The following is a 17,784-nucleotide window of genomic DNA, read 5'->3' on the forward strand; positions in this document are numbered from 1 at the left end:
GACATGCTGAACACAAATCCGCCAAAATATTAGAAATCGGTTTAATAGTTTTCGAGGTATCGCTCATTACGATACTAATTTGATTAATTTTATTGCAGTGTTTAACCATATAACATAGATTTTGGACCAAACAATTTGGTTTCTATTACTTCAACAATTTGGTTTCTATTACTTCATTAAATTGCATAAAATATAATATTTATTGATTTTAAATCAAATAAAAACTGCATATTTCTATTAAAAACTCTGAAGGTTGCAAAAAAATTTTCGTAGAAAAAAGCTCTATCTGATATAAATTTGTGAATAATTTTGAAAATAATGCAAAATTTTAAATACTTTTTATATAACGATTTAGAATATGGTCTAAAAAATATATTATAGAAGAAAAGATTTAAAAATCTACAAGAGCTAGTGAAATAAACAGTTTTTTTGCTCTCCTGAAAACATGTATTATTTTAGATTGAGAATTTTGAATTTAGTCCCTCGATATATTCTTTAGGAAAGTATATTTTGTTACCAGCGTTTCTACTTTTTCCAAATTTTGTTAGCCGTGATATTAACGGAATGTGATTTCATCAATTTTTTGAAAAACACTTTAATAGATCTCCTAATTTACTTCGATGGACTCCGCTTATCTCAACATCTTCCAATTATATTCATTCTTGTTTTTGTATATGGGTCGTTTTGGAATATTTCGAACAGGTTTCACAATTTGATTTATTTCATTTTTTGGGTCATTATTTATCATTAAAAATGTGGAGTTATTTCATTCACCCTTATTATGTATGTCATAGTCGAAAATCGACAATCATCGACTTAATTATTATTTTAATTATTTTTAACATTACATACCTATTTGTAACGAACAAAAGTTCGAATTTTCAAAATTCTAAAATAATGTTTTTTATGATCCATAGATTATTTTAATACCTTAAAATCTTTTGAACTTAATTTTGGAAATTCGAGTACATATAATATTGTAATGCCTTCATAAGTCAACTTAGACTACAGGAACTAGTTTTAATAGACTTAAAACATTTTAGAACATAGTTTGTATCATTCAGAGATTATTATCGATATCATTATAATATTATTTGGTTTATTGGGACTTCTTTTTTATTTAGTTTATTTATTTATATTAACTAAACTAATATTACTTTTTTAAATTTTTTAAACTAAACTAATTATTAAAAAAATTATTTAACCTGCCATTTGCAATTGTCCTAATTACAGGATCTTAAACAAAAATGGCAAGGAAATAGATTCCATTTGTTAGGTTTTATCAGGTTAATTAGCCGTTCTTTAGGATGTGGGCAATTAGGAATAGATCTTCCTTCAATTCTTTCTAGATCTAAGTTTGATCAGTTTCTTTTCTTTTTTTATACCCACCATCAAAAAAGATGGGGGGTATATTGATTTTGTCATTCCGTTTGTAACACATCGAAATATTGGTCATAGACCCATAAAAGTATATATATTCCGGGTCCTTATTAAATTCTAAGACGATCTAGCCATGTCCGTCCGTCTGTCCGTCCGTCTGTCTGTTGAAATCACGATAGGGACCACACGAGAGGAGCTAGACAGTTGAAATTTTGCATAAATATTCTCTATTGTTAAGGTTTGTTTGGTATTGAAAATGGGCAATATCGGTCCACTTTTTCGGATAGCCCCCATACAAGTGGACCTCAAAAAAACAGCTTTAACGGGCATAACTGCTTTAGAAGTACAAGTATAGCGATGAAATTTTACATAAATAAGTTTCATATGAGCAAAAATCTTTCTACCAAATTTTTTGAGGATCGGCCCATAAATGACCCTACCCCCCATATAAGGTCCCCTTCTGAAAATTACTTTAACACTCATTACAGGTCCCAAAATGCAAGTATAGCGATGAAATTCGGTATAAGTATGTTTCTTACGAACCAAAATCTCTCTACCAATTTTTTTTAGGATCGGCCCATAAATGACCTACCCCCCATATAAGGTCCCCTATAGAAAATGACTTTAACACTCATTACTAGCCTAAAAATTCGAGTATAACGATGAAATTCCGTATAAGTAAGTTTCTTACGAACCAAAACCTGTTAAACAATTTTTTTAGGATCGGCCCATAAATGACCCTACCCCCCATATAAGGTCCCCTCCTGAAAATGACTTTAACGCTCATTACTGGCTAAAAAATACGAATATAGCAATAAAATTTTACACAATAATGTTCCTCGCGAGCCAAAATCTTTTTAATAACTTTTATATGGATAGGTCCATAATTGGCCCTACTCCCCCTATTGGGTCCACTTCAGGAAATAGCTTAAACGCTTACTACTGTCTTAAAAATACGAGTAAAACGATGAAATGCTACACACGTAAGTTTCTTACGAGCCAAAACCTCTGTACCAATTTTTTTGGATCGGCTCATAAATGACCCTTCCCCCATATAAGGTCCCCTCTGCAAATAACTACAATGCTCATTACAGGCTTAAAAATATGAATGTGACGAAAATTGACGCACATAAGTTTAATCTCTTAGTTCCTTATTTAAAATACGAGTATATCGCTGAATGTACAAAATTTTATGAGTATCGGTTCATAATTGAAGCTCACGGTTTAAGAATTGAAATAAAATATTTTTTTTTTTTAAATTAATATTTTGTTAGTTCAAAAGAGCTCGGGCCATAATTGACTTAAGCCATATTCCAAATATCACGCTGATGTTTATAGGGGAGCATTCCTTTTACGGCATACGGTTTGATGGTGGGTATATGAGATTCGGCACAGCCGAATATAACACTCTTACTGGTTACTTTTGTTAAAGCATAACTTCTAGTTAAACATAACTTCGAACATAATACTGCACTACAAAACATTGATAATGCCGTTTGCATAATAATACATACATACATAGATGTTTCTTATGTAGGTTTTACGGCATATATTTTCGAGATATAAACGTTATTTACCCATTTTTTGGGTATTTAGATTAATTTTTATCATAGAGCTTATAATTTCTGATAACATCTTCAATCTACATAAAAAATATGTTTCTCTGTTTGAGTATAATAATACAGAGCAGATTCGAAGAGTATTGAAATTTAAGGAACAAAATAGTATTACAATAGCTCATCGCCATCGTTACATACTTTAATGATCAAAGTTTTGCCTTCACTTTTCACTCATGATTAAAATCGTTGGGTACAACTAAAGTTCTATTTTTTATGATTCAGGAATTAAAACATTAATCTTGTTCGCTTTGATAAGCCATTAAGAAAAATTTTCCCAAACCTATGATTCAGAAAACTTATCATCTGGTTTATTAAAGACTATTCTAGAAACATACACATTTTCGTTTAGATAATGAAATTGAAAAGAGAATAATTTAATTAAGGCCGCAGTTTTATTCAAAGTTACATTCAGAATTTTTAAGGTCGCCGGGAGCGATCTTATTTCATACTCTTCCCACTGTTAAAACAAACATTATATTAAATGTTATCATTTAATACAGTAATATTTAATTTTAATTCCCAACGGGACCTCCCTAATCTGACTATGTGTCTATGGTTGTACGCACAATCATGCTCTAGTATTGTTTAATACAATTTAATTGTTTTTTGTTTTGGTTTATTAACAAAAAATCTACAAAAAATTCTAGAAATATACACATACATATTTATTTAGATAATGAAATTTAAAAGAGAATAGTTTAAGCCGGCCGGGGTTTTGAATTACACTACACTTACTTACATGTACATATGTATTTATGTATAGTATTGTCTTAAATTTAAAGCTTATCTCAGCAAAAAAAAATTATTTAAAATAAACACGACCTCTTTTTGTTTTTGGGTTGAATTTTCTTCGTAAAGAAAATAATATTTTCAAGGCTTATCAGAAGAACTAACTAAACTAACAAAAATTTAATAAAACCAAACGATGATGTGTCCCAATGCAGTTTCCATGATAAGAAACACAGAGAAAGAGCATACACAATGACCCCTTGACTAATAAATTGAAAAAGAGAATCAACAAGAAAAACTATTAAATCACACATGCTGTTTTAACATATGGAACAAACCAAATATGTGTAGTAATATTAATAATAATAATAAAAAAAAACATTATGACGGTTTTATTTAAAAATAGAATGTATGTATTTTTCGATTTTTTTTGCTTTGTTCATTTAAAGTAAATGCAATGAAATTTAAATTTACATAAAAAAATGTATGTTTGTATTATTAATTTAATATCATAGACAAAAATTACTTAGAATTAGTACAAAACAAGGAAATTATTATTTACTATTTGGCATAAAAACAAGAGATTCTTGGTATTCTACACATGGCATAGAATGCATATATTCATTAACACAATCTTCTCTAAATGGCTTTTCATACAAATTTATATGAATCTACATAGTTTGTATTTTATATCTACATAGATTGAATGCAAAAAGTAAGAGATATAATGAATATAATTTTAAATACACTGACGACACATGATACATGTTTTTCCATTCGGTTTGCTTTCTATCAAACCGGAAAGTATTAAACTAAGTTTTTTTAAAACTAATATTAAAATTTAAGTAAAGCACAAAAATAGCAGAGAGTATTCGAGAAAGATTTTCATCAATCCAACAGCTACAGAGCCTGTAGCTAATTGAGCGAAGTAAGCGAGTTGAAATTTAGAATTCGTCATGGCGTCCTAGAGCCTCACCGAAATCTGTGGCCTTGGAACCAATAAATACATCATACTTATCAAGAATTTCAGCTTTAGTCAATAGTTCATCGCCATCGTTGTCGGCTTCATAGACTAAATGTTTGGCTTCACTTTCGGCATGATCAAAGTCGTTGGGTACAATCCAGGCTCTAACTTCTTCGCGATTCAAGAAACCATCACCATCGACATCACGGAATTTGGCAAAAGTCTCACGTTCACTTATAATCCACTCGGGTTCTTCCTCACCTTCTTCAGGGGCGGTATACATGTCACCAATATATTCTTCAATGGAGATTTTACCGTCCTTATCCTTGTCTATATCTTCAATGGTTTCTGACAAAACCACATCACGCATGGTGGGATGGTCAACGGGATGCAAAAATGCAGTAAATTCTTCTTTGGTCAAAGCATCATCCAAGTCTTGATCAGCAACACCCCAACGACGGCGGTCACGGTTCAACATGTTCTGATAAGAAATGCCATTTTCCTCATGCTCCTTTTCGTCTTTGGTAAGACTGTCCATAAAGCCATAAACATCACGTCTGTATGCTTCCCAGGAAATGGTAAGATTACCATCAGGATTGTGTTGTCTCCATTGGCGGTCGACATCTTCGTCAATGTAACGTCTTTGGGTATATTCAATCCACTTTTTTAATTCCGATATGGTAATGAAACCATCATTATCTTCATCAATTTTATCCACTATCAAACCCAAACGTCTTTTACTTTCTTCGGGTGGCAATTGATCGAATGTTTTGGCTTCATCTTCTCCCAAGAATTGTTCATGATCATACTGGGCATTGTGTTTGCCATGGGCAAAGTGAGCGCCATGCAAGGAATCTTGTTCCAAAGGATTATGTCCAACGACTTCGTCGGGTTTAGGCACAGCTGCTACCACAGCAAAAGCCAACACACACAAAAGGAAGACTTTAAGCATTTTGTTTAGATTTGTTTCTTTTCCTTTTCAACAAAACTATTTTCACTACTTCCTGTTTTTTATTTTTTCTAAATTCTATTGCTGGACCTAACTATCCAGATGGTATACGTGTACTTTACTCTAAGAATGTTCTCACTTAATTGAGTGCAAAGATGGAAGCTCCACTGATTTATTATTTTTTTCAATCTCCCACTTTATTCAATTGAAATTTATCAATCAAGGCAAATTTGTTTAAGGTGAAGTCATTTAAATCGCAGTTTGTTTTTTGTACATGTAAAGTTATAGCAAAACTGTCAAAGTCTATATATAAAAAATATACTCCCAAAACCGTAGTTGTCAAATTAGATGTAAAAACAAAAAATAAATCGCTACTGAGTTCAACTTATATGAATTCGCCTTATCAATGAAATGTTAACGATGTTGCCACATGGACAATTTAAGTTAATAATATACCAAAGAAAACAGAGATGTCCAACAGTAACGTGACGTTCGAGTGAATGGAAGTTTTAAAATATGGAAAAAATTACAAAGAATATGCAATTAAAAGTAATAATTATCGACAATAGATGTATTTTCGGTCATGTAGATTTATTAGGAAGAAATTTCCTGAAATTCGATTTTTAGTGGTATATTCGGTTATTTTATATAACCCATTCTAAAAAAGATACAACAATAAATTTATATATACTATACCAAAACAACTAAGTGGTATATTCGGTTATTTTATATAACCCATTCTAAAAAAGATACAACAATAAATTTATATATACTATACCAAAACAACTAACCTTACCCTATAAGCAAATTTTCAAAGATGAAATAATAAACAAATAAAGGACCAACTTGTAAACATACATATATACAAAACATATTTGTGTAGAATTGTATTCCGATACTAATATTAATGAGTTATTTGCGATTAATTGATTTTCAGAAGACGGCTTAATTTGGGAGCTATGATCAATTTTGGGCCGATGGGTAAAATCTTTCACAGAATGATTTGCACATATAAAATACATTAGGGTCAAATTTTATACCGATATTCTTATTAATTCAAAGTTAAAAAAAATCGAAACAAAAATATTGAAAAAGATATAGTGCATATAAGATTAGATGCATATAAGATAAGACGTAGTCGAATTCACCACTGTTACTTATTGAAAACTGTATTCTTTCGATTAAATATATATTTTTTTACTTACACATCACCAGGTCTGCTCGAAAGCGCCCAGCACTAATAACATGCGAAAGAGTTGCCATACTAACGAAGCTTGTATGTACATGTATTTTTCAAAATGCAACCCTGTCATAAGCCCCTATACAGAGACTTGCGCCGATTCGGCTTAAGCCGACTAAGCCTAGCCGCCGAACAATATGTCAAAGCCGCCGCCGCCGAAAATTTTTCAGCTTAATACGGCTTGAAAATTTCGCCATATTTTGTACAATTTACAGAATACTTTCGCTAAATTTGTGGAATTTTACAATATAAAATTAATTTGTTTTCATTTAAGCAAGTTTTCTTTTATTTAATAATAAGCCGCTCATTGAAATTTGGCCGGTGTAGATCTTTGCTCAACGTTCGATGTATATGCTTCGCCTCAGATATTTTCGTGTTTTCGCGCCTAATTCGAGTCGCTGCTTTGACTTCAAACCAGCTTCGTTGACGTCAACGGAGCTACACCTTTTTACATTGCTGGTATGTCATACCGTAAAGGGCTAGGGTATCGAACATGTGTGCAGTTGATGTCAATTCTGCCGACTGCGAAAAGAAATTCTGCTAGAATTTTTCGCGCCAAGCTGTTTTCTGTATTTTTTATTTGCCACAAAAAATCTGTTGTTGTGTGTGTGCAAAAATCTAAAATGACAGAAATGATATTCTTTAAATAAAAAAATAATTTTTTACTAACAATTGATATTATTAAGATTGTATGCTATACTACTATACCGAGGGTCATTGTACAAAGAAACAGCAAGTGTTGGGTTGAATTTAGTTAAATTATGATGAAATTTTTTTAAGGCGGGGTTTGTTTTCGTTTAATACCCAAAAGTGTTTTTCGAAATCTATATTTGGCATATTTGTGAGATCTAGAAGATTAAAAAATGTAAGTAATGGTGTTAATTAATTATTTATTTGTCTATAAAGAACGTCTTTCTTTTCAAGAAAGAGGAGGCATCATGATGGTCTCCTGGAAGAATGCCCACATATATAACTCCCTAGTCACCTAGGCGGGTGGTGGTCGGTCGGCTAGTGGTGACATGGTATATTATCACCTAGAGGCAATGGACGGAAGCTGATTGCCGTATTCAGGGGGTATCCTTGGGATACATACTTATTATTATACCATTGATCTCAGCAGAATCACTACCATACACCCATAATAGAGCGCGATGTCTGTCTGGTGTGCCTTTCAGTGAAGCTCTTGTTGTCTCCAAACACTATGGTGGCCGAATATTTACAAGAAACAATTGTTAAGCCGCCTTTTATACAAATTTATAGCTCTAGGTCCGTGAATGTCTTCACGGACCTAGAGGATATAACCTGGCTAGGTATGTAGATGTTGTTTGGGCAAAATATTGGTACTAACCATTGTGGGCTTTATGTCGACTTTAGGTCCCTTATAGTTGTCACACTATACCAAATAAGCATTCTTGCGGGAATTAAAATTTAAAACAAGTTTAATTCCAGTCAAACATTTAAATTTCAAGTGTTGAAATACACTTTAATTCAATAGCATTCTCCAGTGAAAACGAAACTTGAATTCAAGTCGAACATTACAATGTTTTTACAGTATAATTCAATGCACGAAATCTATATACATAATACATATATAAAATTCTAACGTTACTGACTGTCTGACTGACTGATTCATCATCGTAGAGCCTAAACGGTTTTAGCTAAAGAGCTGAAATTTAGACAAGAGGTTGGTCTCCCACCAAATAGATCCACTTAGACGGGATTTTTGGAAATTCGAATGATTAGGGGGTTAAAAATGGTAAAAACGGGTAAATTCGGTAACCTCATATCTCCTAAACTGTAAAAGATACAAAAACAGTTTAAAGCTTATCGTCGTTCATTTAAAAAATAAGCGGGCAGGTGTCTGGTACTTTTTTCAAATTCGGCCCCTTTGGGGAATTAACGGGTAGAAACTGTAATTTGGTACTTCTTTTGCACCCCATGTATCTTTTAAACCAGAGAACAACAAATAAAAAATATAAATTTAGTACTTTTAGGATATTCGAACGTTTAAGGGGTGAAAATTGTACCTATTTTTGGTACTTTTTTATAAAACATTGTTTTTGGTTTATTAACTTATACATATGAATACATAATAACGGGCTCCCAATACGATGTTGCAACTGGTACTTTTTTGACTTAGAACTTAGAAACATGTAATTAAGCACTCTATAAAAGTGGACTTTTTGGTACTTTTTCGTTCTTCAAAAGGTACTTTTTGAGTTTTCTATTTTTCGTTCTTCGACTGGTACTTTTTGAATTTTTTATAATATTGAACCTAGAAACATGAATTTAGGAAAGTAATAACATATAAAAGGGAACTTTTTGGTACTTTTTCGTTCTTCAAAAGGTATTTTTTGAATTTTCTATAATATTGAACATGGAGTAAGTGAGAACATATAAAACGGGACTTTTTGGTACTTTTTCGTTCTTCAACTTGTACTATTTGGATTTTCTTTTATAATGAACCTAAAAACATAAAACTAAGCAATCAGGGACTTGAGTGAATGAAAATTTAAACTGGAGTATTTCTGGTAATTTTTCGTTCTTTAACTGGTACTTTTTGAATTTTCTAAAATATTGAATATATAAACATAAAATTAAACACGCAGTATCCTAATTGAACGAAAATTTATCTCGCTTACGTCCATTTTGCAAAAAGGGCTCGATATCAATCGAAATCTCTATAGGCCATAGTTGACCCTGCCCCCTTCAATAATTGATTTTAACGTTTTCTACGTACTTAATAATACCATAATAAAACAATTTTTGTTGGAACGAAAATATGTAATGAAATCTTCTTGAGAAAATGACTTAAACGCACATAAATGGCTTTCAAATGTCGATGTCGACGAAATAAACATTTTTAGGAACCGAAACCCACATTTATGAAAAATAAAATTATGAGGATCGGTCCGCCAATATAACCCTCTTACAGAAAATCAGTTTATAGCTAATACATCATTCCAAAAGTTATCATTATGATAGAATTATGGTAGAATTAAAAAAAATACTTTAAATTATATATATTATTGATCCAATTCCACATTTAAGTCCCTAATCCGAAAATCACGGCGACGTTCTTATTAATCTAATGATTGGACCACTTCCGAAATTTGCTTTTTTACGACATATGATTTGCCGAATATAACTCTTACTTCATACTTATTTTAATCATAAAATACCACTAAAATAGGAATAGTCTTCCTTTAGAGTTGCGAGTTTTCATACATTCTAATAATGTTTTCAAAGTGAAACTTTTGGAATATTTTTCAATCTCTTTGTGATCCCTTTAAATGATGTTGTTCTGGAAGAACTTTAACATCCATGTAAACATTTCGGGTAATAAACTGGGGGACTACCAATGAGGGGAGCGGAACCTCCCATATAAATTAAATACAAAAATTCGTTTATCTGGGAAACTAATATAACTAAATTCTTCAAATTTTGCACGAACAACTTTAATATTCATCTGAACATTTTGGAGAAAAAAGGGCGGACTTTCATCTGGGGGGCTTGGAGCTCCCATATGAATTAAATAGAAAAATTCGTATATCTGAGAAACTATTAGAGCTAGAATCTTCAAATTTTACTGAAGAACATTTAGAGAATAACGGGCGGACTTTCAATGGGGGGCTTGGCACTTCCCATATGAATTAAATACAAAATTTTGTATATCTGGAAACTATTAGATTATTCAAATTTTTCATAGGTTAAATTAAAATCTTAATTAACGTTCGGAATAATTGGCGAAATTGCAATAATTTGCGTGGAATCTCCCATATGTAACAAATTGTATATCTGGAAAACCATTGTAGTTAGAATCATCAAAATTGTTAAGTAGGTTTCTTATTTATATTGCTTTTAGGGTAGCACAGCACACTGGGTATAGCTAGTAAATAAACAAATAAAATATCTTTGTTTTTACGTTATTGATAAATTTCTTAATGCAAAATTTTTTAGAAACTGATTTTCTGCAAGATGTTTTATATGGAAAATAGGGTTAAATATCGGCAGATCCTAGTAAAACTTGGAGAAAGGATTTGTTTTTAATTTTTAAGAATTTTTTTATTCATCCCTGCATAATTTCTCATGCAACTTTTGAGTTTGCTCTGTTTTGTTGTTAAACAATATATTTGCTTCCAAAATCCTACTTTCTGATCTCTCGGATTCCGTTTTTATTTAAAATCGTTATAGTTATATTTATTGAGACTTTTTTGAAACCAATTTTATAAGAACAACATATATTAAAATAACTAATATTAAATATTTAAGATTATAATGTAATGTCTTAAACAAATATTAATATCGTAAAAATACAGTACCAAACTTAACAATAATAGTTTAAATTGTATATTAAAAAATTACATGTCAAAGCCCTTGCTCCCGAGGCTATCAATGTCGTGAGAGTATATCTCATATATTACTAAATAAACTTAAAATTAAATCTTATAATCTAGAGATAAAAAACAAACTTCAAATAAAAAATTAACCCCTGTGAGAGCCAGGATAAGTTTTTTTAAAAAAATCCGGTGACGAATTAGCCATGTTAAAAACAATATTTTCATTTTGTACTCCAAGAGGAGATACGTATGGTGTATTTGTTAAATTAAAACCTATTTGAGAATTATTTATTTCTTTAATAATAATGTTCTCATGATAACTTAGTCTTTTTATGTATCTTTTAATAATATCAATAACATAAAAGCTCAACGGCATTACACCTGATTCTTCATATATTACGACATTTGAGTATCTTTTAAATCTTGAAACAAAACTTTTACCAATGCATGATCGTAATACCTTTCTTTCAAAAATTTCAAATTTATTCATTAAAGTGGGAGAAATAGAGAACCAAATAGGAAATCCATACAGTAAAACAGGCCTTAAACAGGTTTTGTAAATTAACAATTTTGTCCTAATAGGCAATGATTTATGGGTTAACACTCTGCCAAAACATCCTTTAATTTTATAAACTTTTTTTAACATAATTTTGCTGTGGTCATTGAATTTAAAAAGTTTATTAAAATAAATACCAAGGTATTTAAATTTATCATTGAAAGGTATTTCAACACCATTTAAACTTAGTTTCAGTTTTTTACTTTCAGGGACAACATAGTAAGGACATTTGCCAGATGCGTTTCTTTAACAAATTACCTCACTTTTAGAGGCATTTATTTTTATTCCCCAAAAATCATAAAATTCTTTAACTTTTACTAAGTGTCTAGAGACAATTTTAAGTGCTTCTGAGGGAGATTCGTGGTGTGCATAGAGTAGTGAATCATCTGCATAGAGTACACCTGTTGAGTTTAATAGGTTGTGGGGAAAGTCATAAATTAAAATATTGTATAAATGAGGTGCCAGAATTGAGCCTTGAGGTACTCCACAAGATACTTCACCAAATTCGGACCTAGAATCATTTAATTGTATGCAAAATCGCCTATTTTCGAAAAAGCTTTTGAACATTTTAATGATGTGTAAATCAATTCCAATATTTTTCATTTTAAAAAGTATTCCATTTGGATACGCTCTATCAAAAGCTTTTTCGACATCAAGAGAAATAGCAACTGTACAGCGTCGTTCTCTTAAATTACATACAACATCATTTTGGAACTTTGATAAAGCGTCTACAGTCGAATGCTCTTTTTTAAAGCCAAATTGCAAATTTGGTATATAGTCATCATTTAAATTAATATCCATTTTCTCACGAATAAATTTTTCAAATAATTTTCCCAAATTAGATAACAATGAAATAGGCCTAAGATTATTTATTTCACATGAGTTTGGTTTCTTTTTAATTGGTACAATTTTCGAAACTTTCCAGCTATCTGGAAAATACGCATTATTTAAACAATTATTGAAAATTATAACTAAAAATTCAAAAGCTATTACAGGCAATTTTCTTATTATAAAATTCGAGATATTGTCGATTCCGGCAGATTTTTTATTATTAAGTTCCTTAAGTTGAGACATAATGTTGTCTAAATTTATAAATCTGTTTGAATTTTGATTGTTTAGAGCCGAAAAATTATCATCGAAATTGAATAAAACATTATGATCCAAAGAAGTCAAGAAGCTATTTATTTCTGAAATATCTCTCTCTAGTGTATTGCCACTATATATCCCCGAAAAATGATTTTTAAGTGAAGTTAACTTTTCATTTTCATCATCAATAATTTGACCATTAACTGATAAATCTCCAATTGTAGTTCTACGTTTATAGCCTAATATATTATAAATTTGTTTATGAGCAAGAGGGCCTGGTTTTATATTTTCAAGTTTGTCACTGAAATTTTTAATATGCTCCTTACTAACTTGTTCTTTTATTAAAATATTCAAAATTTGGATTTGTTTTGAAATAAGTCTATACTGATCATTATTTCTATTCAATGTTCTATTGTACATTTTCCTCAATTCTTTCTGCCATCTGTACTTGACCTTAAACATTTTTTTTACAAAATCGGATGTCTCAAACTTTCTTGCTTTTAACTCAACTGACTTGGAGTGGAATCTCCCATATGTAACAAATTGTATATCTGGAAAATCATTGTAGTTAAAATCATCAAAATCGTTAACTGGATTTCTTATTTATATTGCTTTTAGGGTGGCACAGCATACTGGGTATAGCTAGTAAATAAACAAATAAAATATCTTTGTTTTTACGTTTTATATGGAGGATAGGGTTAAATATCAGCAGATCCTAGTAAAACTTGGAGAAAGGATTTGTTTTTAATTATTAAGAATTTTTTATTCATCCCTGCATAATTTCTCATGCAACTTTTGAGTTTGCTCTGTTTTGTTGTTAAACAATATATTTGCTTCCAAAATCCTACTTTCTGATCTCTCGGATTCCGTTTTTATTTAAAATCGTTGAAAAATTAAAAACTAAACGTAGTTGAAAACTTAGCCGGCTTACAGTCGATTTTAAGCCGCCGCCGACATATTTAGTGTCAGTCGCCGCCGCCGTTAATATTTGTCGGCGCAGGGCTCTGTGTTGGATCCTTCGTTTGCTTTATTGACATTTTCTTTGTTTTCATTCAGAGTTCAGATTGTCCTGTGGCAAAAAATACCACAAATTACGAATTAACTTTTACGATTTATTAATTATAAGTTAAAATAGAATAAACTTGTTATGAAAAACTCAACAATACACACAATGGAGACTGAATTTTTGACCCGCCTACCAGTACCCGATATACGGGAAGAGACATTCCAGTATTCCTACAAGCAGGTGAGTTGTAAACGACTAAAACAAGTGTTTACTGTGTAAATAAAATGGATATTTTCGTTTTTAGTCACATCGGCCACCAAAACTACAACCACCGAAATTGAAGCCACGCTACGATTCCAATTGTAATCGCGACCATACCGCCCATGCCATCTCATTTCGTTCAGATGATGATTGTACTGTAGACAATTTACTAAGTTCAACTTATAATTGTTCCTCGAATGAGACCTATTTCGAACAGGTTTTTACACGTTTGGAAAAAATTGGTGAAGGTTCGTTTGGCGAGGTGTTTAAAGTGCGTTCCAAAGAGGATGGTCTGCAGTATGCCATAAAAATGTCCAAACAGCTATTTCGTAGTGAACTATATCGGCAGGAGCGTTTGGAGGAAGTGAGACGTTATGAACAGTTTTCAGGTCATGCCAATTGTCTGAGATTCTATCGTGCCTGGGAACAAGATGATCGTTTGTACATGCAAATGGAGTTGTGTCGCGAGAGTTTAGACCGTTATCTGGAGCGTAAACGCAGTGTGCCGGAGGAGAAAATCTGGTCAATTTTATTGGATTTACTGTTGGCTCTCAAAAGTCTACACGATCGCAATCTAATACACTTGGATATTAAACTGGATAATGTTCTGATAGGCTATGATGATAGTTGCAAATTGGCCGATTTTGGTTTAGTCATCGATGTAGATCGTGCTAATCGTCATCAGGCTACAGAAGGTGATTCTCGTTATGTGGCGCCAGAAATAATGCAGGGCAATTTTTCAAAGGCTGCCGATATTTTTAGTCTGGGCATTGCGATGCTGGAGTTATCATGTTATTTGGAATTACCTTCGAATGGTCCCTTATGGCAGCAATTGAGAAATGCTGTCTTGCCTGAGGATTTCATTAAAACCATATCGCTTGATTTGCAAAATATTATAAAGGATATGATGACACCTGATCCACGGGAAAGACCAACTGTCGATCAGCTTTTGAGTCATAAGAAGTTGGCGTCAATATTACAGCGTAGAAGTCAGTGGGGGCTGGTGCATAAAGTGGTAAGTTTCAGTTATTACAATTAAAAGTTGGATGTTACGGTTTTTGATAAAACTTAAAATATAAAAGCTTTGTATTCTTCAGTCAAAAGGTCTATAAGCTTTTAACTAAGGTGTAAAAGCAACTCCTTCAATTTCCGTTATCTTGAGAATATTAACTCATCAAAAAACTTTAATAATACTAATATGAGTGCATCAAATCACCAATTGGTGATTTTAGACATCAGTACATGCTAGATGTCCTACTGAACCTACTAAACTTTTAATATAAATATATACATTTTATGAATGTTTTTTATTATAAAAATAATCTGTAAAATTCTTTGTTAACATTCAATGTTTTCTTCACTTCCCCTTGCAGAAACTCACTATACGAAAATCCCGACGTATGGCCTGGTCAAAATTGTGCAATCTTAAAAATATAGTTTTTAAATTCTTCACATCGATACTCTCTATTTTGGGGATGCAGGAAACTCCAACAACAGATCCGGCAATTGATGAAGAAGGAACGAATCTTTTAAAGACAGCAGAAAAGAAAAGACCACAATGCATACGTTCCCAACTAATATCGTCTACACCGACGGCTGCTATATCAAAGGCTAAGGCGAGAATAGATTTTCAATTCGATAGCGATTGTGTGGAATTGGCCCCAGAACATTCCACGCCCTATCATAATAAAAACAATAAAATTGTTAATTCCACCCCGGTTAACCATAATCTGGGCAGTAGTTTTCGCATAAGAAATGACTCAATAAGAAACAGTTTCAAGTATGTCGCAAAAAAATCTCTTAATTTATACAAACTAAATTTCATTTGTATCCTATTTTTATCCCCTTACAGTGATAACGATGGTTCTCTTTTGGATAAATCAATATTTCCTTATGTCGATGACTGTGATTCGGATTCTCATTTAAGTCAACGTAAAACACTAGATATTTCTTCTTTAAGAGGGAAGAAACTATTTTGTAAATCTGATGAAGATACGGATTAAAATGTATGTGCGTGTGAAAGCTCCTAAATTTTGTTCCTAGTATGTTTTTCATTTTCGTTGTCAAATCTCCTAATTTCCTAATTATGTTTAATGTTTTTAAAACCCAGTTGAAGTTGAAAAAATAAAAAATATTATGTTGTATTTTAAATTCATTTATATTTTTCTCCTATTTACCCTAATTCTTTTATAACTTTAATGCATTATTATTTTTTTTATAAACTTTAAGAAGATCATGTTAATGTTTTTTTGAGTTAATTTAATTATTATTAATATAATTTGCAATTTATTCTAACCACTACTATATAATATATTAAATTGAACATAAAATCTCAAAATTTGTTTTTGTTAGTTTTAGTCTAGTATTAAGCATTCAAATAATTATAATAATTTAATTGAATAATTCTCTATATATCTCTTTAGACATTGCAGTAGTAAAAACAAAAATATCTTGTAATGTATATAATATGTGTATGCATATACAATTTTGAATATTATTATATAGATATATGTATGTATCAGCTATATATGTGATATGTTATCGAAATAAAAAAATAGATATCTAAATGTTAAACTACTAACAGGAATATTATTATACTATAAACTATTAATTATAAACAAATATAAACCATAACAGTTGATTAAAAAAATTCTATTTTAATATAGAATATTTATTATTCCATTTTATTATGATTAGTTTAAAAAAGTTGTGTTATTGATTGATGAATCAAAGAGTTATTTTTTATTATTAGTATTTTTTATAAACTGCATTTTTTTGAATATGATAATAAAATAAATATGAAATTGTATATAAACTATTATAAAACTAATTAATTTTATTATTTTTATATAAAAGGACTAAACTAAAAGGAATAGCACCTTCTGAACAGAGGAAGTGAAAGTTTTGGTGCAAGGATCGCTCAAGACACGCAAAGTCAATCATGATTTCCATAGAATCTCTGGAGTTACCTTGAAGTCATCAGTTCTTTAAATCTAGTTCTATTCCTGTTCTAGTTTAGCTACAGTTCAGATCTATTTCAGTTCTACATAGATCAGAGATAGTTCAGTTCTAGTGTAGTTCTAGTTCAGTTCTAGTTCAGTTCTAGTTCAGTTCTAGTTCAGTTCTAGTTCAGTTCTAGTTCAGTTCTAGTTCAGTTCTAGTTCAGTTCTAGTTCAGTTCTAGTTCAGTTCTAGTTCAGTTCTAGTTCAGTTCTAGTTCAGTTCTAGTTCAGTTCTAGTTCAGTTCTAGTTCAGTTCTAGTTCAGTTCTAGTTCAGTTCTAGTTCAGTTCTAGTTCATTTCTAGTTCTAGTTCAGTTCTAGTTCAGTTCTAGTTCAGTTCTAGTTCAGTTCTAGTTCAGTTCTAGTTCAGTTCTATTTCAGTTCTAGTTCAGTTCTAGTTCAGTTCTAGTTCAGTTTTAGTTCAGTTCTAGTTCAGTTCTAGTTCAGTTCTAGTTCAGTTCTAGTTCAGTTCTAGTTCAGTTCTAGTTCAGTTCTAGTTCAGTTCTAGTTCGGTTCTAGTTCAGTTTTAGTTCAGTCTAGTTCAGTTATAGTTCAGTTATAGTTCAGTTCTAGTTCAGTTCTAGTTCAGTTCTAGTTCAGTTCTAGTTCAGTTCTAGTTCAGTTCTAGTTCAGTTCTAGTTCAGTTCTAGTTCA

At 31.1% G+C, this 17,784-nt stretch overlaps 2 protein-coding genes across 3 annotated transcripts; one reads left to right on the plus strand and one right to left on the minus strand.

The window, feature by feature from the left end:
• Nucleotides 1-4,312: 4,312 nt before the first annotated feature.
• Nucleotides 4,313-5,857, minus strand: LOC119608894 (calumenin-B). Its single transcript, XM_037963470.1, has one exon. The coding sequence runs from the start codon at nucleotides 5,642-5,644 to the stop codon at nucleotides 4,673-4,675; it is 972 nt and encodes a 323-aa protein (XP_037819398.1). The 5' UTR covers nucleotides 5,645-5,857; the 3' UTR covers nucleotides 4,313-4,672.
• Nucleotides 5,858-7,512: 1,655 nt separating this feature from the next.
• Nucleotides 7,513-16,895, plus strand: LOC119608895 (membrane-associated tyrosine- and threonine-specific cdc2-inhibitory kinase). Of its 2 annotated transcripts, none has more exons than XM_037963471.1 (6): nucleotides 7,513-7,746; nucleotides 7,806-8,191; nucleotides 13,920-14,109; nucleotides 14,174-15,145; nucleotides 15,504-15,910; nucleotides 15,983-16,895. In XM_037963471.1, exons 3-6 carry the CDS (start codon nucleotides 14,011-14,013, stop codon nucleotides 16,131-16,133), a joined length of 1,629 nt encoding a protein of 542 aa, XP_037819399.1. In that variant the 5' UTR covers nucleotides 7,513-7,746; nucleotides 7,806-8,191; nucleotides 13,920-14,010; the 3' UTR covers nucleotides 16,134-16,895. The 2 variants fall into 2 exon arrangements, with proteins under 2 accessions (XP_037819399.1, XP_037819400.1); XM_037963472.1 differs by having other exon boundaries at nucleotides 7,810-8,191.
• Nucleotides 16,896-17,784: the final 889 nt, after the last annotated feature.

Source organism: Lucilia sericata, unplaced genomic scaffold (genome assembly GCF_015586225.1).
Source record: "Lucilia sericata isolate MDLA Ls3-8-SP2 unplaced genomic scaffold, ASM1558622v1 Contig000898F_arrow, whole genome shotgun sequence".
Classification (NCBI taxonomy): domain Eukaryota; kingdom Metazoa; phylum Arthropoda; class Insecta; order Diptera; family Calliphoridae; genus Lucilia; species Lucilia sericata.

Bases quoted from the DNA above. Each gene is read 5' to 3' on its own strand.
- LOC119608894 (XM_037963470.1), bottom strand. From the start codon at position 5,644: ATGCTTAAAGTCTTCCTTTTGTGTGTGTTGGCTTTTGCTGTGGTAGCA.
- LOC119608895 (XM_037963471.1), top strand. From the start codon at position 14,011: ATGAAAAACTCAACAATACACACAATGGAGACTGAATTTTTGACCCGC. The intron at 14,110-14,173 runs GTGAGTTGTAAA...TTTCGTTTTTAG, and splicing joins TCCAGTATTCCTACAAGCAG to TCACATCGGCCACCAAAACT. The intron at 15,911-15,982 runs GTATGTCGCAAA...ATCCCCTTACAG, and splicing joins TCAATAAGAAACAGTTTCAA to TGATAACGATGGTTCTCTTT.